The following is a 23,048-nucleotide window of genomic DNA, read 5'->3' as shown; positions in this document are numbered from 1 at the left end:
TTATGATATTATTAGTATATTAACATTCATGATTATTGATATAAATTATAATAAATAATTTATTAAATTATTTACTTTCAATTCTTAGTTAAAAAATTATAAATATATTATTATTAAATTTCATATTATTATAAACTTATCGTGATATTGTACTATTACATATATAATTATTATTTTTATATATTTTATTGTGATACTATGATTTATTATTTAATGAGAAACTATATTAAAATATAATTACAAAATTCCATTAAAATCATAAAATAACATGTAGAAAGAAAATTAAAAGAATAAAATATTTAAAGTTAGTATAAAGATGAAATATTAGAAAATTTACAATGAAAAACGTTGTTATTATTTTTACACTTTTATAATTGTAATAGTTAAATATATATTCTTTTAATTTTTAATGATTTTTTAAAATTAAAAATATATTCTTTTAATATTTTTCTAAGAATTATGTAGCAAGAAAATGTTATTTTTATAATGTATTTTTATTATCAAATATCAATTCAATTTTTATGTAACATTATTTTCAAAGTTTCTTATGTTAAAATTTTTTTTAAAAAAATAAAAAAACACTATTATGATCTTCATATATTTTATGATTGTGTAGAAAATTTTTCATGCAATTAATCTAACAACACACAATTTGTGAGAATAATAAAAAATTTACAATGAAAAACTTTGTTATTCTTTTTATATTTTTATAAGTATAATAGTTAAATATATATTCTTTTAATATTTTTAATAAAAAAATATAATTTTATTAATAAAAGCTATTCTTTTAATATTTTTGTGTAACAACTGTGTATGAATAAAATATTATTTCTCTAATGTATTTTTTATTATCGAATATCGTTTCAATTTTTATGTAATATTATTTTCAAAATTTCTTATTTTATTAAATTGCAAAATTATGATAACTAATTTTAGAATTGAAACTAAGAAAAGATTTAGTTTGATTTTGGTTCTATTGTTCTTGAGAACCATAATTAGGTTTAGCTTTAGACATTTAATGTCAAAATATTAATAAATCTTAGTAGATATTTAAAATATCACCAAATTTTTGTGTAATGAATTTATAAATTTGTTGTATGTATAATCTTTTTTTTAAAAAGTGCTACTAAAATCTTTACTTTTCTTACTATAGTCAAACTCTTTAAATTTTTCTAAGAGCTTCATATTTTATTTTATGATATTATTAACATATTGACATTTATAATTTTTGATATAAATTCTTCTAATAAATTTTTCTAAGTGTTTTTATGCAACATGCACTTAGAGATATCTGTCTTTCAAACATTCCAATATTAATTGGGCTTTCCAACACAATCAGATCATTTATCGCCAAACCAATGCACAGCTCAACATAGTATTGTTGAAATACTACGTGATTCTAGAGGATCATCTGCCGGTGGTCGAGTATAGCGCGGACTATGCATTTTTAAACAGCTTCTTGGAATTTCGACTAATGTACAGTGTCCATTTTAAATTTATACATGAAGATATATACGTACTTGAAAAATCTCAGGTCCGGAGACTTTTGAAGGAAAAGAAGTCGGAGACGCTTGTCGATGCTGCTCTTCAAGGTAATTACGTAGAAGAGGAGATGGAACAGCTGATCCGAGTAGCTCTGCTCTGCACACAGACCTCCCCATTGGAGCGTCCAAAGATGTCGAAATTCGTGAGAATGCTAGCTTGAGGGTGATGGCTTGGCAGAGAGGTGTAAAGAATGGCAGAAGGAAGAAATGTTCCATTTTTTAATGATGCAGGATGATTATACTCTTTGTGATTTGTTTGTTGTGTTTCAGATGCTCTCATATCCATAGCAGGAATCGATGTAATGACACTCATTTTGTATGTATGGAATAGGCCAAGGTTGTGAGAGAACAATCCAAGTTATATATTATATACGTATCCTCCTAATTTTTTTGAGCTAAAAAAATCTTGATTCTTATAGCTTCAATTGGTCTCTTAGACACATGGATCAACTACATACCGAATGTTAAATAATTTGATGTTATAGGATAAGAAATATCATTAGTGGAGTAAGATCTTGAATTGAATGATTTAATGTAATTGTCCTGCTTCCTTTGACCTGTCAAATTACTTGGCAAAACATATGATGATATGAATGAGACTTGAGCTTTATGTTGGCAATCTTAGGCGTAGTTATTACTTATTATCCTCCAAATCTCGTCTTGCCTTTAGATGTGAAAGCATCAGTAACTTCCAACTCGGGTTTAAAACGTAGTTGGTAGAAATTAATGACGTCTCCGTAGAAAAGCAAAGCATCTGGAAACCATTTGGCTGCTTTTCCAATGGCAAGTTGTGTGAAGAGACGACACTTGTTTGCTCGAATACTAGTGAACTTATGCATTACCGGTTTCTGAGACGACTTTAACAATGTGGTCATCGGAAGGTCCCTCGAATACATCCCATTGTCGTCGCGTTCTGTTAGAGAGAATAAAGTTTTACGTGATGAAGTTTAAAGTTTCTCTTTAGAAGTCGAGTCAAGAAGTCGTGGAACGTCTGGTTATTGTTGTTCGGCTTGATTTACAGATCTTGATTTGATTTGGTAAGCATGATAAACCCAAGCTAACATGGTATGTATGATCTGTTTACATTCATCTTATTGCATGGTCAATCTTTTGTCATAATCTTTTTAATTAGTTTGCTCATATGCCTTTCTTTTTACTCCTTTTGTGTAATGTGAAGTAGTCAGTTTGTGCTCTCTGAGGGCGAGTTTTACCGGTTTGCAATAGCTTCACGTCGAAGACATGGAAAGTCTCTTGCAAGAATTCGGCAACATTATGCCGCAGGAACCACTTGGTTTTCAAGAATCACAGCCATCAATGCAAGAAACTCAGCAACGAGATCATTGTCCCTATCCCAGTCTATCGGCGCATCCGCATCAGGTTCCGGATCCGGCGCTGTATTTTGGTGGTTACTATGGCCTGCTTGATGGTGGAATACCAAGCACCGAATCCTTGTGGCAAAGAATAAAGTGGACGAATGAAATGGTTAAGCTGTTGATTACTGCCGTTTGTTATATCGGCCAGGATTCATTTTCTGAATCTCCTGAGAGCGAACCGAGAAGCCGAATAAAGGGTAAATGGAGGGCTATCTCGAAATGTATGATCGAGCGGGGTTACTTTGTTTCACCTCAACAATGCGAGGATAAATTCAATGACCTCAACAAAAAGTACAAGCGACTGAATGATGTAGTTGGGAGCGCAGATTCACGCTTCGTGGTCGAAAACCCGGGTCTGATCGAGACCATGGACATTCGAGTGGAAACCAAAGAGGAGGTTCTGAAGATTTTGATGAGCAAACAGTTGTTTTACCTAGAGATGTTCGCGTATCACAACCGGAACTGGAACTATATTCCTCAAGACGAGTCGCTAAGACTTTCACTGCTATCTGCTCTTAGGGGCAAAATCAAACATGTTTCTCAAAACGGGATTCAGGAGATACCAGCTGTAAAGAGACAGAAACAAGGAGAAGATCGAGTTGTTTCTACTCCTCCTGATACAAATTCGACTCAGGTTTGCGAAAAGGATCACAACCCAGCTATTATAGCCCGTTTGCTGCAGCTACAAGAAATGAAAAGGCAGATACAAGATGAGAAGATAGAGCTGGAGAAGAAGAAGTTCGGGTGGCTAAAATCCAACCAGCTAGAAGACAGGGAGTTGCACGAGCTGAAGCTAGAAAACGAGATCTTAAAGTTCGAAAACGAACGATTGATGCTCGAGATCAACAGTTGGGAAATCAGGACTAACAAGAACTGATTACACGCTTTGGGGCTTCGAACCAAGTCCAAGGCCTGCATGATTTCCATTTACATCGTCCACAGATTTGTCTTTCGCTTTGTTGGCACATACTGGAGCGTGTCTGTTTCATGTGTTCTCCGTGCATGTTAATTCTATGCAACAACTCTCTCTAACTGAGCATTCCAGAAAAAGTAGAAAGCTTTTATAAAAGATGACATAATGAATTAAATGAGATGTGTCGGGTTTTTAGATTCGTTTCACAAAATTAACTCGTGTGACCGTCTTACAAGAATTTTTGTGTTGATGGTAAAGGATAAAATTCAAAATCATCGCATCTTCTTGTATTTGGTTTAAGATTTATAATAATTGGAGTTTCTGATATAAAATTGTGCGAGACTCGTAAATATTACATGATCCAAAGATTTAAACGGATCTATCATGTTCATAAATCATAATTTCTAATTAAATAAATTATAGTATCACAAAAAGATATATGAAAGATTTATAATTATATGTTTAATAGTAGAATAACTAACATATTTTATGGGTTTTTTTTTTACAAAAAATTGAAAGTAAAGAGTTCAATTTTGATTTTAAAAGATAGTACGATTTCAAAAAAATATAAAAAAAATCATCTATATATAACGAATATATTTTTTATAGGCATAATTATTTTATTAAATTGTATAACTAAAAAATTACATGTATTGCTTGTAAAATCAATCATCAATCAAAATTTTGAATATGTAATTAATGAAAAGAGATTTAATGAGAAACAAAAAGACTCTTAAGCTATTTTTTACTGTAAAAACAATATATGATATAATCCTTATAATAAATATAATTATAATGATCATTTATTAGCATTTGTCAAAGTATCAGAATTTTTACATATGATAGTTAATATTTTTATTTAATTATTTTGAAATCAAACTAATTAATTCAATTGATACAAATATAATATTTTTTTACGAAAGTTTATTTCTTTTGTTACATTTCAAATTTTAATGATGAAAATCATATCAATAGTTTAAAATCAATATTTAATAATTATTATATGAGTTTATTTGATATTTACTATATAATCTTATTTGAATTTTCATTTCTTTACATATATTGATTTATTTATTATTTTGAAACTTATTTAACAAGAAATTAATAGTCATTAATGTTAGTTTACGAAATATCCATATATAAAATTTATTATCCATGATATAGAATTATAAAAATAAAAAGTAAAAAAATTCTTTATAAGGTTAAATTAAATGTTATGAGTTATATTTTACTATCAATATTACTATTTCATTTGTTTTAATATTATTTTTACGAGTTAGTCACAGTGAATTTAAATTGATAATTATTTGTCTTTAGTATGCTTCACTTTTGTAAATTATGATTTATACATTGATAAAATTTAAAATTTGGTTGATTTTTAGGTTATTATGTTTTATATGTGGTGTTTGAATATATATTTTTTTTAAAAAAAAAAATTGTTTCGTTCATTTTGTTCTGTATATTATGTTCATTACAATTTATTATATAACATAAATTCAACTGCTTGAATTTTAATTTGAAAAATAATTTTGAAAGTAAGTTATATAAGTTCTTATAAATTGTCTAATATAATAATAAATTAAAATCAGATAAATAACAAAATGATTCAAATTGTTTTTTTTTAAATATTTTTTTTAAATTTTTATAATATAATTGATATTATGTGCAATTGAATTCAACGTCATGTTTCATGCGTTTCGGGTCGGGTCTGAAGCAATGTGCTGGCGCGGAATACAGCAGAGTCTTGATAGCTACTTCTTTACATGTCTTGGTCACAAAATATAGGTAAATTAAATACTCTCTCTCAGTATTAAATGCAAAAAAAAAAAAATTAATGAATGAACAAATAGTTTTAACCTAACTTCAATTTTCGATGTAAGCACGTTCATGTGATTATTTTTTAATGCTGTTTTTGTTGCTGGACTGGTAAAAGGAGGTAAATTTCACTATAAAATATTAGAAGGAAAGAACTGATCAAACAATTCAAGATTTTTTATATAAGATTGTGTGATATAAAATAAAAAGTCGTGCTTTCCGAGACAATTAATTTGTTATGTATGTATTCGTTTGTTGTTATTATATCTATCTATATATTTCTCTTATTGATGTCAAATAAACTATAAATCACGAATCTGACTTATTAATAAAAATTTTGTGACACAGATCTCTTATATAAGTCATCTATAAAAAATCATTATTATTTATGTTAAGAGTATTATTTTTTATTGTGAATATCGATCGAATTGACTCGTCTCATAGATAAAAATTCATGAGATCGTCTCTCAGAAAACCTACTCTATTTTTTATTAATATCATATTCATGATGATACTTGTAACCCACATGGCCAAATCCACCTTTTTTCCGCCTAACACATGCGGTCGATGATATAACATATTGAAAAAATATTAATAAATAAAAAAATCGAATTTTTGATCAATTTAACACTGCATAACCGACACTAGATTGAATCGTATATTTCTCCATATAAATATTTCCGATTATGACATGCACGACGGGGAAAAGAAAAGTAAAATATCCCATTTCTTGGCTTTTCTTGTAAAGAGATGCCAAGTTAAAAGGAGAGAGATTATATGCTAATTATCAAAAAAAAACTTTACACTAAATAATAATAATATAATAATAAATACTTTTAAGTAATACAGAGTCATTAAATGAGATATACACGCAAATATCATTCAAATTTCAAACCACAAAATTAAGCAAAAACACCCACTCCATCTCTAACAATTCGATTCAAGCATTACTATAAACTTCAAGAATGCTTCCGATTTTCACCTGCCAAAGTTGGGAAAACAAATGAAAAAAAATTATAAAATTTCCCGCAGTCATTCGATAAACAAAAAAGTATTTTTGAACAAATTTTCAGCTGATATAATTTTCCAGATTTTTTTAAATACTTGATAAAACAGGTGATCATAGATTTTTTTTTAAAAAAATATTAATTAAAGAATTTGATGAATTTTCTTCAACCCCTTTTTAGAACATAAAGAATTTTGGATCTCATCCTTCACGAATAACCGAGAGAGGGATTAAAGAAAAGAATACCATGTAAATATAAAGATTGATCAGTACTTAGTGATGGCGTAGATCGCGTAGATAATTCCAGGGATGTAACCCAAGATGGTCAGCAGCAGACAAATCCAGAACTCATGCTGCACCCAAACAAACAAAAAATAATTAAACAAAAATTATTTGTGATCAAGGATCATGCTCAGATCCTAATTATTTCCCATGCATAAATTTCTTAAAAAAAAAAATCAGTGTGTAACACGCTAAGTTTTACCAGATATACAAAAGTTAATATACGTTGAGATTAGATAACAGCACGAAAAAATAGTTAAAAAAGAAAAGAAAAGAAAAGAAAAGAAACGAAAGATTTATACCCCACAGCCAAACTTGAGGAAGACTCCAAGGGGAGGCAAAAGAATTGCCACAATAATATCGATGCAAGTTGCTGTGCCCATTTTTTCTTCTTCTTCTTCTTCTTCTTCTTTCTTTTTGGGTTTTTGGGTTTTTGCAATTTAAAGAAATATATTCAGATGAAGGAGTTGTTGGGTGGGGTTAGAGATTTATAGGCGGTGTGGCGTTGAATTAATTAATTAAGGCAGGAAAAAACGTGTTTAATGGTGGTTTGTCTATTAGCCGTATGGATAAGGCTGCCTCCATTCTGTTATTTCTTCTCTTGACCATTCTTAAAAATGACAAAAGAACTCGTGATCATATATAGTTTGATGTGTATTTGCTAAGTAATAATCTGTAAATTAGACTGATGCTCTGTTTTTAATCACAATTTTTTTATTTCTTATTTTTTGGTGAAGAAACAAAAGTAGTAAGATTAGGGTAAATGTGGAGACTTTTGTTCAACATTTTGGAAGATTATTATGTTAATATACTCTGTCCTACTCTCAATTATGGCAAAAACTTGTGTGAGACGGTCTCACGGGTCATATTGTGAGACAAATATCTTATTTGGGTCATCCATGAATTACTTTTTATGCTAAGAGTATTACATTTTATTGTAAATATGGGTAGAATTGACCCGTCTCACAGATTAATAACCGTGAGACGGTCTCACATGAGACTCACTCCTAAATCAATTGATGGTGTGTTGGTAAAACTTGCCTATTTTTATTCTCTTTAGTTTTCTTATCCCTCTAATTTTTCGATTAACCAATAAATAATACAAATTATTTAATGTTTTATAAATATTTCATTCAAATTACGTTTATTATATATTGTTAAAAAAAAAAAAACAAGCCACACAATTAATACTCTAACTCAGATTTTGGGTTTCATCGGGTTAGTTTATGTTACATAAAAAACGTTTCTTCTTTATTCCAATATATTAGATCGAATGAATTTCTCACATTTTTTTTAAATTGACATATATATATTATCCAAATACTAATATTTGATCATATATTATAAAAAAAATACTTCAAATATAACAAGAATAATTCCTCTCATCTTTACCATTAGAGTGAGACATGACACGTAATGTTTGTTTACGTGTTATCTTTACATTAAATTAACATGAGCTGTCTGCATGTTGACAAGTATCGTCGACTTTAACATCTTGAAAGTAGGTGTAATGTGCGGGTAAATCTATATAGTATAATTTTTGTGCGAGACGTCTCACGAATCTTTATTTTTTAAACGGCTCAATCCTATTGATATTCACAATAAAAAATAATAATCTTCGCATAAAAAACAATATTTTTTTTCATGGATGACTCAAATAAAAGACTCGTTTCACAAAATATAACTCGTGAGACCGTCTCGCATAAGTTTTTATCATCTATATGAAACCAAAAACAAAAAACCAACAATTCGTGAGACCGTCTTTTGGATATATATCTCGAAGATTTTTTTATTTTGAAAATTTGACATCATATCTATTACTATTATTAAGAATATGTCTAATAGAGACAAAATATTGTCTTTTTTTGATCTTTCAATTTTACTCTTTGTTTGTTTTTTGTTTTCTCAATTTTGCCCCCATTTGGTATCAAAACTACATTTTAATTTTTTTATTTTTTTTAATTTCAAAAAACATTTTTGTTTTTAGTTTTTTTAAATTACAACTATTCAAATAATACTTTAGTCCCTCGATAATTTATCAAATTTCACTTTAGTCTATAGACAATTATAAAAAAAAAACTGTATACACACGCACCGCGTGTGTCAAGTATCTAGTTATTATGATGTCTTCTTCGATCAGTGGAAATTCATTTTATTTGTTCTTCCTATTCTTTTTTTCCCCCTCGGAAAGCTGGAAAAAGAATATTCTTGAAGCAACTGAATTCATAGGTGGAGTAGAGTCAATCCATGGCAGGATGATCTTCCACGTGTGAAGCCGCCGCCACAGAGTCTCACGGGAACGGAAAAGACAAAAATATGGTGCCATTTATCTTGAATTCTCTTTTGATTCTTGATTCCTTCTTTTGATTCTATTTTGATTCTTGAAGATTTTAAAATTTAAGTATAAAGTAGCTCTAACATAATCACGTTCATTGACATCTAAGTACACTAATTTAAAATATTAAAAAAATTTAAAATTTAAACTTTTAATTCAGATAGAACTATATTCTTGACTCTGCTATTTATTGTATGGATATGATAAAAAAAAAAAATTGGTTCACAATTATCAGACTTTAATATGGTGGTGGGGTAAATCCATTAGATCAGTTTTCTTTTGATGAATGAGATGTTATGATCAGATAAATTCAATTATTATCATATACGGAAGTACATATTTGATCATATATTAAAAAAAATTAGATAAATGATCATCTTGGATCTAAAACATTCGACCCAAAATAATTACCCTTGATGCAATACTTTAAATTTGCCTTAACTGTTTCTCTTTTGTCATATCATTGTTGTAACAAAGTAGGTGTGTATATGAACATACATAAACTTGTCAGAACGTATTACAGCAGTATTTCCTTCTTCATAGCTCATAAAAATAGCTGAGATTGCTCTCTCCCTGGTAATCATGGATTCATCTGAATACCAGGTTGTGACAAGTTTTATCACACGGGTAGGCGCAGTCGATGGCCTTGATATTTGCTCGATCAAAATACCAGTCTCCGACAGCGATCGCAACTGCCTGCATATTGCATCAAGAACTCAACATCAGAATAATCATATGCACAGTGTTATAACTGATAGTACCAATACCACTCGAATTTCGAAATTATATAAAAACTCAAACATCATGTTCCAATCATTGTTCTTGCTCTCCAACAACATTGTGATTCTATCGTGACTTGATGCACTAAGTGCACACAATTGAATTATTTTCATTGTGGGTCAATCAACTAAGGGTCGATTCACCTGTCAAATTTAAGCAAGCTGAGAGCGGGTTACTATCGCTTTCTACACAGTATATGCATACCAAAGCCTTTTTACACTGAAAACTGAAGAGGGGATTTAGTACATCAGATAAATTCCGAGAAATAACGGTGTTTACTGCTTACCTTGTTGCCAATTACTGGAGAATTATCTGCAAACCAAGTATCTTGCCTCTCGGACTGGCAGTGAGCAAAACAAGAATTTATGAATATCCCACTTTGTTGATACGCTGAAAAGCCTTTTACAGCATTCAGCATATGATACCTAAAACCTGGTCCACCAATGGAATGCTTAGAAAAAATGGAAAGAAAATGCTTAAACAAATTCACGTAGAACTTATCCACCTTGCAAAAAATGGATTTGGGATGCAGAACATAGTTCATTGTTCATTTTACAACCATGCCAATGGCCATGCGGATCAGCGGTTGGAGGAGCCAGGCTTTCTTGGACCTAAATGCAAAAGGAATAATAAATTTTGATGAGTTTTTCAACAAGGGGAACAATTAAAAGAATAGTTTATTCCATGTACTAAAGAGAATCGATGTACAGAAACTGTAGCTTACCTGCCATGAATCATAGGCCGCATTAAGAATAAACAGAGGGGTTTTAATATTGGTGATTAGATTCTGAGGGAAGAAGCACTGCAAGGGACAGCATACATATAAAGAAGGATATCACATGTTGCAAAACGAAATTAGATAATGTCCGTATAGAAGCACGAGGCTCACAGAAGTTGGATCACGGTGGTTGGTACAACTGCTTGGAAGGTTTCTGCGAAAACCCTGTTAAAAAATGGGCAAGTTTAGTGTTCAAAGAAATCTAGCTCGTTTACCAGTCAAAAACATTCAAATACAAATAATGGTATCAGAACATTCAATTTCTTGCAATCCAAAACCATTACAAACCCATATTTCTCTTTATTCATTATGCTTATCTAGATTACTAATCATCTTGATTGTTTTTGGATGCTACATTATTAAATAATTTTATGAGGTTCCCCCATCAAAGTTTTGTTTTGCGGAAGTGGAGATGTAGGCACGCAAATTGCATTTTGTATTTGTCTCTCCCTTCCCTGTACATTACCCAGATTGTTCTTCATCGGTTCAAGTCGAACAACAAATCCTCGTCAGTTATAAAATGGATATCTATATGAGGATCGGCAAAATATAAGCACCATGCCATGTTAGGTTCCTATTTGATCCTGACAGGAAACAAAAACTTTATTTTCCTTGCTTTATGTGCAATGCCATCAAATGATTAAAGTCACATATATGTAACTTGAACAGAGTAACGTACCCATCATATGTTTAAAAAAAACATCAATCTTGATTCCTTTATCAAATCATATATGTATGTAAACTGGAAATAAGGAAAATATTGCTTCGGATATAATAAAATGGGTTTCAACATCATTAGTACATGGAGACACAAATGCTGAAAGTTAAATTTACTAAAATTTAAGAAAAATTAGTGCAATTGAATAAATACCTGTAATCTAACCACGCCTGCAAAGAAATTTCTGAGTCCACGCCTACCAGATACATCAACGCTGTAAAAAATGGAAACATATTGTGATAAAAGAATGAGAAAAAGAAAGCCCTTGTGTATAATAGTATAGTTCAAATAAAAAATAAGGAAAAATTTACGGAATTTAAGCATCCATAAATAATCCACCATCGCTCAAACACTTCACTTTAGTATTTCTCGGAAATAAATTCCGAAACTCATCACAGTGTAGTATGGAAGCTAAACCACCCGCTGAACAACCCGAAAGAAGTGCCTGAAATGCTTTATCTATATCAAAAGGGAATATCAATCCGGAAAAAAGGAACTGGAACCCAAAAAGGTGGCAACCGGATAAAACAATGTCTATTACTTGGTGAGCATTGTGCATTCCTTTGGACATGAGGTCTTCTATTACTGCAAGCCAAATGCGTTGACCTCTAAATTGCAACCCTGCAGCCTACAGAAACAAGTTTTATACTACCTGAGAAAACACATATTGAAAGCTTGACGCAGGCCCGAGCGCATGGCTGTGAATTTCTAGCTGTTAGCAATGATGCAACACTTTTTTAACTGTACATCAGCTCAATTATTATGTTTCAATTGTTGTGCCACATGGACATAGCCACACAGAACAGCATTGGCAATTGATACCCCTTACACTTGAATACAAACCACCAAACAAATGGAAAGTGATTAACCATTATAGCTAAAGTTTCCCTGTTTCTTTTGCACTGAAGGAAAATTGAATAAAATTTGGTGGGTATGCAGATATTAGCAGTTTCATATGCAATGTGGTTCTCCCTTTCGTCTCATAAGAACACTTCACATATCAAAATTCTGGAAATAGTGAAAAATTATAAAGTGCACAGCATATAGCTAAAACAAAATTTGAGAGGCAAAAGCACGTTTTTTTTTTTTTTTTTGCCTAATACAACTGGTGCAAACATGAAAAAGCAAGGCCAATGGTATGCGCCATAGTAAGTCTAACTGTTAAATCATAGATGAATGACTAACTATACGGAAGACAATGATGTGAACCTTGTTTTCAGCATCTCCAGCAAAGGATCCCCCATCACAATACCGTATCTTTACTCTATTCCAGTTAAAAAAATCTGCACGTAAGAGACTAAGATGACAAAAGCTGGTTATAAAATTTTCACGGTTTTATTGAATTTGAAGTTATGAACCGGGATTTTCTTCAGCCCTATTGCTGAGTATCCCTGTAAATGGAAGTTGTCTTTCAAAATAGGTTGAAGACCCTCGATGCGTCTTCTTGCGATAAACACACGATCTAATACTGTTGCACCATCCTCCACCCTGACACACGACTTAGCTGATAAGATTCATGTGTGCGTGTAACAAAAATAATTATGGTTACGTATGGTTTTGTGTCAACTGAAAAAGGAACTTGAAGTCCCAATCTCACAAAATCAAAGCATGGTTGGTATTTTGGTAGGGAGAAAATACAAGTTTTATTTTTGCTCTATTTAAGGATCAATCACTGGTTACTTCACAAGGTAATTAAAATTTCGAAGGTTTCAAAGAAGTTTGAAAGATGTAAAGCTAGACAGGGAAGAGAAGCAACCTTCTATATTTCGGTATTTTTATGTTTGAATTTAATGACTTCACTTAAATAAGTGACAATTTCGCGAGTAAATTTCATGGTTGCATACTTCATAGGCATTTTTATCAAAGCTACAAGAATATAAGGAATTAAAAGGGTGTGAATACGATACTAACTGTGGACACTGAGAATCTAAATCAACAAGAGTATTGGTTCTAGAAGTAAAATAGAAAAATGTCATCATTCACAAAATTGTGATTGTAAATATACCTCCAACTGGATGAGCCAACTGTTTACTCCTGTTCCAAACCCATGATGCAAGTGATAGCCAGGTAATGTTCCATCCAAACATACTGAAAAATTTATGCACCAAGAATGAGGTCAGTCATACAACTAACTTATTGTTAATTATTTTTTGTTTTGCTTTCAAAATAATATAGTAGCGGACCATTATAGATTCATACAACTTTTTTTCAAAAGTTATAATTCGCTAACGCACTTAAATTTTACCAAAAGATATATATAGTATCCAAAACCAAAGTAATTTAGCTACCCATTGCATTAATCTTGTTGAGTCCTCATCTAGCATTAGGCTTATCTTATACATGAATACTTTTATGTTGCTGATTTTGGACTAAAGAATTCAGACGTAACACAGTTAAAGTTCCTACAAATGTGAGAGCATAACAAAATCAACTCAATATGTCACTCCACGAATGATGCATTAGAAAAGAGAAAAATGAAGAACACACTAAAATCACTCTACTTTTTACTATCCAAAAAGCAACGCTACAAAAATCTACCTAAAGAAAAGAAGAAACATAAATTGAGATCCAATGCATCTCGACACAAATGAAAAACAAAGACTTAATTAGTAAGACTCAATTCAAAGCAAGCCGACATGACGCCAAGAACAACTAAAGCGAGAACAAGAAAATGAATTCAATGCCATTTACAATTTCATCATGAAAATTTACCCCAAAAAAATCAAGAAACTCCAAACAAAGCAAAAGAAACCAGAATTCAATAGAATTGTCACACACGCACTCACACTATATAAAGAAAGAAATATACCAGCGCCTTTAGCAGCAGCTCCATGAACAAGAGTAAGACCCACCATTACCGCATTTGAAGGGAGAGCTGCAGCAGACATTCCATACACACTCTCCAAAATTGAAACAGACTCCAAGAACGAGACATCCGTTCCATTCTTTCGAAAAATTTCATCAAATTCAAAACCTTTAACGACCCAGTTTCTCAAATATATCACAGAAAAAAACACACCCCAAAATTCCATCACCCTTCCCATAACCTTCACTTTCGCTATAATCTGCAATGAAACAATAAAATGGCCCACTACCCAAAATTTATGTCAAAGAAATAATCTTTTCATAAAATGCATTTATGTTAACGAATCATGGTAAGTATAAAAAGTGTCCCAGAGCTAAAACAAGGACACCTGTGAACAGCCCATTGATGCCAAATACATGCAATGAGTCACAGGTTTTGTGAATCTGATTATGTAAAGACAAACTAAATGGAATTATTGTTTCTTGGGAAAAAGTGGATAAATTGTTTTTCTTTTCTTGGAGGTCTGAACAAAGACTTGTTGTTTTCGTGAGGAAGCAGCAGTGCTGTATCTGCCGGGAATTTTAAATATCTTTTTATAATTGCTTGTCTTAATCCTGAGCGTAATAATTATTTCATTTTGACTGTTACCTATAATTAATACTTATTGTTTTGATGCATGCATTTTATAATTTTATATTTATATAACAAAGTGTTTTTATAATAAAGTATGAAATTGATGGAGCCGGTAGATTTCTTGTTTAATCTATTTTTTAGTATTATTTATATTTATTACCAGATGAAAATTATAATAGTAAGCTTTTTGTGAGATAATTTTATAAATCTTTATCCATAATACAAATTAATTTTATTCAAAAAATAATATTCGTTCATCAGTGATTTAAATAGAAGATATGTTTCGTAAAATTGATTCCTGATATCATTATTTAAATAAAAGAATATAATCAATTTGGAATTGTGTGTCACCCCAGTTTTGGTCTTGTTCAAAGAATAAAACAAAAACTTAATAGAATGGAAGTCAGAAAAAATATTTTGATAATAATCTGACATTTTGAAAATGAAATTGAGGTACGTTGTAAATTATATTTTATGATTAAATTAAAATAATAATTTTTTTAATGAATGGAATCCAGTCTAAAATCGAGATGCGTAAAGATTTTATAAGGATTTTTGTGGTATTACAGTGAAAGGTACTGGGTATCTATCAGTTGGTAGTTGGTTGGACTTCTTCTTCTCCGCTGCCCTGGCTAATCCTGGCGTCACCAACTCCTTCGGCTCACTGGTCACCGGAGCCAACGTAGAGAGAATCCCAGGCCAAAACACCATCGGCGTCTCTCTCTCTCTCTCCCGCACCGACTACGACTCCGGCTCACACTCAGCCACGAGCCAACGAGATAGTCTGCGTTCTTTACGGCGAGCTCGAAGTCGGCTTCATCACCACCGCCAACGTCCTCTATACCAAGATCATCAAGAAAACGAGATCTTCGTCTTCCCTAAAGGTCTCATCGACTTCCATTGGAACAACGGCGTCACCCCGGCGGTGGTAATCGCCGCCTTCAACAGCCAGCTGCCTGGGACTCAGTACATCACCAGTCACCACCACTATGATCGGGGCTTCGCCGCCTGTGTCTGATGATGTTTTGGCGACTGCCTTCCAGATTGACACCAACGAAGTCCAGATGATCAAGTCCAAAATCAATCATATGTGGAGAATTGAATTTCGTTCGTTTGTGTTAAAAGAATATATTTTTATTCGTATGTATGGTAATAAAACAGAATTTTATTTATTTAAAATTCTATTTTTGGCCCTGCACTTTCAAAAAATAATAAAGTAAATTAGCAACCCAGTAATTTTTTTGGATAAAAATGATATGTAGCTCTACCATTGAACTGCTATTGCCAAGAAGATGGATCTTGGTATTGGCACTCAGACTGTGTGGGGTTCCCTTGTTTCGGCAGCATGGTTTGCCAAAACAGTAGCGGAGGTCATCGTGGATGCTACCGTTCCGATTCTATTGAAACTTCACCAAGTTGGAAATACGACATCAAAAACTAAGATATCCCGTGCTATACGCAACAAGCAGCATGTTACAAAATGACCAGAACGGACACAAATGAAGCGACATCACATCTTTCCTCCAAAAGAAAATACAGCCCATACAAGAAACCTGCATATTTACAGAACAGAACAACATGCTCTGCTGGCAAAAAAAGAAACCAAACAGAAAACGCTGCATCTACAAACTACTTCTCTGGACTTACAAGGAACCAAAGCAACAGTCATGTTTGGTGGTTAGAGATTGCTAGTTCAACGGATATAATGAAAGTGGATTGTTCCGCCTCCCTTAAATACTGAACCTCACCATTCATAAGCTTCACCAGTTTACGGCAGATAAAAAGGCTAATTCCTTCTTCAGAAGCTTCCTGTTCATCACCAAACATTTGGTTCAATAACCCTTGAGGCACTCCTCCGCCACTATGTGTTATCCTACATTAAATCATAATACAAAACATAAGAAACTAGAAAAAAAACTACAAACTTATGGTCCAATAATCAAAGTTCCGTCAATGTCAAACGAAAATTACAAGTGCCCAATATTTTACAGATTTTTTTAAAAAAAAACTTTTTTTAAAAGAATAATCGGATCATGTAGAACATTGACATACCGTTACTAGTGCTTAAAAATGAATAATTCAGGAGAAAAACATGAAACCATCAAATCAAAAGGACCTAGTGTGGAAGGAAAAAAGATTTGCTGTAGTTTTGCTGGATTAATCCTTCTGGAAAAGGATTGAAAGATGTAAAGTAATATCAGCAAGCGCAATTTTCTTTTGCAAATATATTTGCAAAAATTTTAAGCGAATTTTAAGCGCTGAGTTAAAATGATTCAAGTGTAACTCAATGTATCACAAAAGGATAAAAAGAACATTTTTTTTCAAATATATCATAGGTTTCTTCTAGGTATGAGTGAAGATTTTCTTCTCTATTATCTTTCTCAAGAAAACAAAGCAAAGCATTTACTCATTCGACTTAAAACTAAACAGGGTATTCATCATTCCTTGTCACCGACCATTTGGAGAAAAGGAAGACCCATAAAAACTGGAAACACGGGTAATAGCAAGCATTTTAATGCAGTTAGGCAAGTAAAAAGTTCACAAACGCAAAACTTACCAGCTTCTATAAAGAAAACTGAAACTTAGAAAAGGCTATCTTAATAAGAAATTGAACATAAGCTGGCCACTGGCGCCTTAACTTATAAATGGCTATAGCAGGTTCAGTACAAGAATGCTTCAATAATAATATCACCAAAAAATGGAAATACTTTTGATCGCACCTGAATTCTAAGTGACCAAGCTGAACAGATTCCCCTATAGAATCTTTTTTCAAAGAAGCTGCAACACCAAGCTGGCCTCCACTCGGAATGACAGTAACTGATACAAGCAAGAAAGCCGCTAGGACTTGCTGAAGCCTCACACTGTCTCCATATAGGGTTTCATTTGAGAGATTTGGAGCTAAATTATCAACTATTTTCACACCCTTTGCATTGCTCTTCATCATGACTTGACTGATGGAAGCTATCAACACCTCATGCAGCTTAAACTCTACCATCTCCAGATCCATGTACCTGGCAGGATAGTGAAGAGTTCAATGAAAAACATCCATTTTATCAGTGCTCCGTGTTCAAGATTGAGAAAAAAAAGAGGGGGATTTGGGCTGGGGCTGGGGCTGGGTGGCGGAATCCCCAAAACAACAGTTTCACTTTACCCTTCAATTATATGATCAAGATCTGTGTCATCGAGAATTTTATTTAGCTGCCGTTGGCAATGAACACTAGTGCGAAGAAGGCTTTTCTGCTCATCATCCAGGACAGTTCCTTCCATCATCTTTCGTGAAAATATAATTCCAGATAGGGGATTCTTAATCTCCCTTCTGATATATGCCAAGAGCCTCAATCTCTTCATTGACGTTTGTTCTGTTATGCGTTGAATGTGAAGTGCCTGTTGGAGTTCTGGACTTGCCAGCTGCAGGAAGCAGAAGACGCCAGTTACTTCACCATCTCCATCCAACTTTTTTATCGCACAAAGGAGGCATTCCACATACTTCCCACTCCTCGAGAAAAAACCAAAGGGTACCTTTTCAGATTCTTGACCGACTGCAGCGTTGTTGAGTACAATACCAAGGTTCACATAAGCCTCTTGATTCTTGAATCGGCAACAAGCTACGTGGGTTCCAAAGACCTCACCGAGAAGCATTTTATTGATCACAGCGTCTCTAGGCCATCCAGTTAATTTAGTCATAGCTGTATTCCACTCGGAACACCAGCCAAATTCATCTGAGCCAAATATAGGTGGGATAAGTGGATTAGGATTTTGTACTATAGCTCTGTAATCTCCTTCAATTCTTGTGAATTTGTCCATCATACTTTTCTGTGCAGTTACATCCTGAGCAATAAAACACACTCCCACAACATTTTCTCGAACATCTCTGCTTGCACAAGCGTTTACAACTAAGCTGATGGGACCAGACTCTTCACTTGACCCGTGTCGTTTGATCTCAAACTGAACATTTCGTTCTTCATTCCCTGATCAGAACACAAACAGGGTTATATTTAGTTGACACGTTATCTTACATGCATGCATTTATTGTACTTAAAATCTAAGAGGCGTTTATCATTGTTTTCGAGTCCATACCTTGAAGTGCCGATTCCAACATCTTATTCACTGCATCGGCTGAAGAATCTTCTACCAGTGCAAGAAAATGCCTGCCAATTGCTTCGTCAACAGGAAGACCAGTTATATCAGCAATTTTTGTATTCCATCCATTAACCCGCCCATCCACATCAACTGCCAAGATAGGCACAGATGCGGTTTCAATCAGTCGGACCATCTCAGATGTCACTGCTTCAAGCTCCTGCATTCCATCAATTCGCATGTCATTAAGTCTTGTATGAATCGCCGTTGTTCCCAAATCTGTAGCCTCGATATCCTTGAATGCGTTTCGTAGAATAAGCTGCAAAGAGTGGATGGCATCCATCTCGTAGTCCTTCCAAGGTAAACTTCGTTCCTTGACAACCTCTAAGAATGCGCTAAAAGATGACCTTGGATGCAACTTCCTGCTATCATCCTCTGCATATGGTTCATTCCTGGCTCCACCCCAACGAATTTCTGCAGCAGTGTGCGACCTGAACCAGAAAAGCCAGTCCTTATCAGTTATCTTGACAGCCGCCATTCCACAGATGGTGTCACCAAGAGCAAGCGCTCCAGGAAAATTGGCGTCATATAAGCTATCTGTACTCAAACCTGTGGAATCTCGATGATACTCGTCTAGCCAAGAAACTATGTCACGAATCTGAGAGTCGTGTGGGGTTAATCCTAAGCTATAATTTTGATTCTTATATAGTAGAGCAGCCCCATCACATTTCACGAGATCCATTATGTTTGGGCTTTGTGAGACGATGCCTAAAGGGGCATCTCGCAACAGCATATCACACAAGAGGGTTTGAGTTCGCAGAATATTCTTCTCGAGCATCTGATTTTCCAATTCTAATTCTTTGTTGACATGAATGGAAAACACCTGGGCAAGAAATTCGCATGCATAACGGAGAGGAAAAGGGATGAATCTTGGGGTTGAATGATGGCAAACCACAAGTCCCCAAAGCCGTTTTTCCTTTTGTGGCTGCGAGGAATTGGAGCCTTCTTCAACTTCCTCATTAACAACAACCGACATCACCAATGATGCAACTGAATTCATGTTTTCCATGTATTGTGAATGGCAACCATGAGGAGCTCTGAGTGTCGAGCCACATAACGTGAGATCAAAAGGAAGCTTCTCGTCTTGAAGAACCTTAAGAGGACGTGCTCTACAGTCGCAGATCATCCTGACCTTGTTCTTCATGAATAAAAATCGGGCAGCTTGAGGGATATCTGTGGCCGGATAATGCAAGCCCAAATAAGCCTCAAGCCCCGGCTTTATGATCTCGGTGTACACCTCCCCATGATGATCATCATGAAACTTGTACATCATTACTCGGTCATAGCCCGTGAGTTCAAAAACCTCTTGCACCATTGTATCACAGAGCCTTTCCATGTTCCCACTAGGTAATGACTGCAATCTCGTAATGGCTTTGGCAGCAAGTTTATAAGATTGTAAGGCACCAGCAGCAGTCATCGGGACCTCATGACCATTCACAGGCTCGAAGTCGATAATAAAACCACCTGTAACTCTGTGGATTATAGCATAAAACGGCTTTCCAGAAGTTTTGCAGTGTATCAAGATTGGGTTTAAAAGAGAAACCTCACCAAATCCTAATGCCTTATGTAAAGCAGCAGCACTAGGACCAGTGAAAATGGTTTTGACATCAGTTCCGATGCCAAGTACTGGGTGCTCTCCAACACTTGGAACAGCATGACTCGCCATTGTAAGCATTTCGGGAGCATTTTCACTATAGGCAATCACAAGGAGTGACTTGTCATCAAGCGCCAACAAACACCCAAATGGCTGAATCAGCTTTCCTTTCTGTATTTGATGTAGGTAAGCCGTGGTGATTTTGTCAGGCCTAGGCCCCCGATCTACTCGGGCGGCACTTGTTGTACGCACTGAGCTTGAATAGTCAAATGAACTACCTGATTCCTCGAAGTCTGTGTGGATTTTTGCGTCTATTGAGGTCTGAGCAATCATCCTAGTGCTATGTCTTGACCTTGAACTTGTAGACGATTGACCAGGATGTGAAGACGTCATTCCTACAAATGATATAACAAATAGAGAACGAAATGCAAAAAACAAATAAATAGAATCAAATTATGAAGAAGGAACCAACTGCTCCGATTTTATGCACAACAAAGCTACATCAGCAATAGAATCATCTGTTGTGTTTCAGCCTTTCTTATTACATTCCAACAGAGTTTTGAACTTCCCCAACTTATGTACAGCCTACAGTCTATAGCATCAGCAAACATATTTTGAAAAGCCACATCTCATCAACATCCAAATATCATAAAAACATTCAAGCAGCCGTCCACAAAAATGTAAACTTAGACAATGACCAAGACACTAGCAAGCCACATCAAACTACAGTTACATACAATTGACAACCAAGTGGCTTAGACGGTGTTTCTTTTGGCCTTTAGAGTAGTGGCCTTTAGAGTAGACCTCAGCTATTTCTGTACGTCATCTAGCTTAACTTACGCATAGATCTACTTTCTTTCATGCCAACACATCGTTCACAACAAATATCAATACCCCCAAACTTATAAATTTAAACATCTCACTCAAACACCTCATCGACGTTCAGAAAGTAAACATTTCAAACAACAAAGATCACATCATCTTCAAACAAGTTCTTACCAAGCCACGATCATTCAAAAAGCACTTTCAAAATTTATCTTCCTCGTCCCCTCGAGTCAAGAAGAATCCACTTGGCAATAACTAACATTCGAGATGAATTTCCAAAGCAAAATATGTAATGGGAAAAAAAAAAGACAGCAACTAAATCCTATATATGTGAAACAAAAAAGTCAGAACATCATCTTCTGCATAAAAAAATTATTCCGCCATTCTCATCTAATTAAGAAGAAATTCATGACCAGAGCAGTAAGACAGTGCAAATAAAACTGGGAACTGTTTTGAAGTAAACCTTTAGTGCAACTTGCAGGTGCCCAGGAACGGAGCTCGAAAAAAAAAAAGAAACCTTGAATCGTGGAACACGAAACAAACTGAAGCGCAACAAATTGGAAGTCCCAGTCCAATCAACCGAATCTTAATCCCGCAGAACGAAGAACCTCACGCCCCTGCTCAAGAAACCCACTGCCCGCCCACCCATTTCTATTAAACAAACATTTCTTCGTAACAAAAATCCCATACACACTTCCCAATGGTGAAACAGTGCAGGTATGACTAGGTGCACTTCCCCGAAGTAGAAGGTAGTTGAAAGGGTCAAGTTCTACATATATCTTTTTTATATACAAACATGTATTTCCATTAAAGAATTTATCAAATTTTGTGACAGAACTTGAGTGCGTGTGTGAATATTGAATTTATCAAATTGTGCTAGCATGAAATAATCCCAAATTGTGACAGAACTTGAGTGTGTGAATATCAATTCCAAAAATAGTGTAGAGGTGTGAAATTCATGAATATTTTAATATAATATGATATCAACGAGTCGAGCCGAACACTATCAAACTTGAGCTCGGCTCGGATAAAATATATATAGATTCGAGCCCTTTTCATACCCACGGAGTATTCACGGGGATATTCATTCTTACTAAGAAACTGAAAGAAAATTAAATAACGGAAGAAAGGGTGGAAATTAAAGTGAGCTCGTTTAGATCCATACATAATACTATTTACTTTCATTCATTAAACAAATTCGTTTCAGAGCTCAGCTAACTCACGAGCAAATTGGCTCGTTTACATCCATATTCCATAGTATTAATGTTCTTTTATAATGGGTCAAGGGCTCGAACTCGTTCAAAACCGAACCGATTTAATCAAGTTGTCATGAATGGTCCGATCGATCAGTATTTAATGTAGCCTCCAAATCAAAAAATTTTAAAAATAGATTTTTTTTAAAAAAAATAGTATATTTAATATGACAACATCTGAACCATCTCTCTCGGAAATGGCAATCACACATCACTAATTTAGTATGTGATTAGCAATGTGACTTCCGATGTCAAA

General features: G+C 33.9%; 2 protein-coding genes, 1 long non-coding RNA gene and 2 pseudogenes across 11 annotated transcripts; 2 read left to right on the top strand and 3 right to left on the bottom strand.

Moving 5' to 3' along the window:
* Positions 1-1,504: 1,504 nt before the first annotated feature.
* LOC140821833 (hydrophobic protein LTI6B) lies at positions 1,505-7,467 on the bottom strand. 5 transcript variants are annotated; one of them, XR_012115847.1, is made up of 4 exons: positions 7,236-7,467; positions 6,898-7,004; positions 6,517-6,627; positions 1,505-1,519 (listed from the first exon to the last, which is right to left on the bottom strand). XR_012115847.1 is itself a non-coding variant. In XM_073182471.1 (3 exons), the coding sequence occupies exons 1-2, from the start codon at positions 7,314-7,316 to the stop codon at positions 6,918-6,920; spliced, it is 168 nt and encodes a 55-aa protein (XP_073038572.1). In that variant the 5' UTR covers positions 7,317-7,467; the 3' UTR covers positions 6,452-6,627; positions 6,898-6,917. The 5 variants fall into 5 exon arrangements, 3 of the variants coding, with proteins under 3 accessions (XP_073038572.1, XP_073038573.1, XP_073038574.1); XR_012115848.1 differs by having other exon boundaries at positions 6,925-7,004; XM_073182471.1 differs by lacking the exon at positions 1,505-1,519 and having other exon boundaries at positions 6,452-6,627.
* Positions 7,468-9,699: 2,232 nt separating this feature from the next.
* LOC140821829 (pectin acetylesterase 12-like) lies at positions 9,700-14,982 on the bottom strand (annotated as a pseudogene).
* A 443-nt stretch (positions 14,983-15,425) lies between these two features.
* Positions 15,426-16,230, top strand: LOC140822240 (nectarin-1-like; annotated as a pseudogene).
* Positions 16,231-16,475: 245 nt separating this feature from the next.
* Positions 16,476-22,144, bottom strand: LOC140821822 (phytochrome A-like). Of its 5 annotated transcripts, XM_073182448.1 has the most exons (6): positions 22,003-22,060; positions 21,714-21,794; positions 19,061-21,109; positions 18,135-18,951; positions 17,704-17,994; positions 16,476-16,856 (listed from the first exon to the last, which is right to left on the bottom strand). In XM_073182448.1, exons 3-6 carry the CDS (start codon positions 21,105-21,107, stop codon positions 16,649-16,651), a joined length of 3,363 nt encoding a protein of 1,120 aa, XP_073038549.1. In that variant the 5' UTR covers positions 21,108-21,109; positions 21,714-21,794; positions 22,003-22,060; the 3' UTR covers positions 16,476-16,648. The 5 variants fall into 5 exon arrangements, with proteins under 5 accessions (XP_073038549.1, XP_073038550.1, XP_073038547.1 ...); XM_073182449.1 differs by lacking the exon at positions 21,714-21,794 and having other exon boundaries at positions 22,003-22,144; XM_073182446.1 differs by lacking the exon at positions 22,003-22,060 and having other exon boundaries at positions 21,714-21,911.
* On the top strand, positions 21,033-22,055 carry LOC140821834 (uncharacterized). Its single transcript, XR_012115849.1, has 2 exons — positions 21,033-21,102; positions 21,179-22,055. It is a non-coding gene; the product is annotated as an uncharacterized lncRNA (long non-coding RNA).
* Positions 22,145-23,048: the final 904 nt, after the last annotated feature.

Source organism: Primulina eburnea, unplaced genomic scaffold, assembly GCF_022965805.1.
Source record: "Primulina eburnea isolate SZY01 unplaced genomic scaffold, ASM2296580v1 ctg739_ERROPOS11973397, whole genome shotgun sequence".
NCBI classification, from domain to species: Eukaryota; Viridiplantae; Streptophyta; class Magnoliopsida; order Lamiales; family Gesneriaceae; genus Primulina; species Primulina eburnea.
Note: the sequence above shows the minus strand (reverse complement) of the source record. Positions and strands in the feature narration are given on the sequence as shown.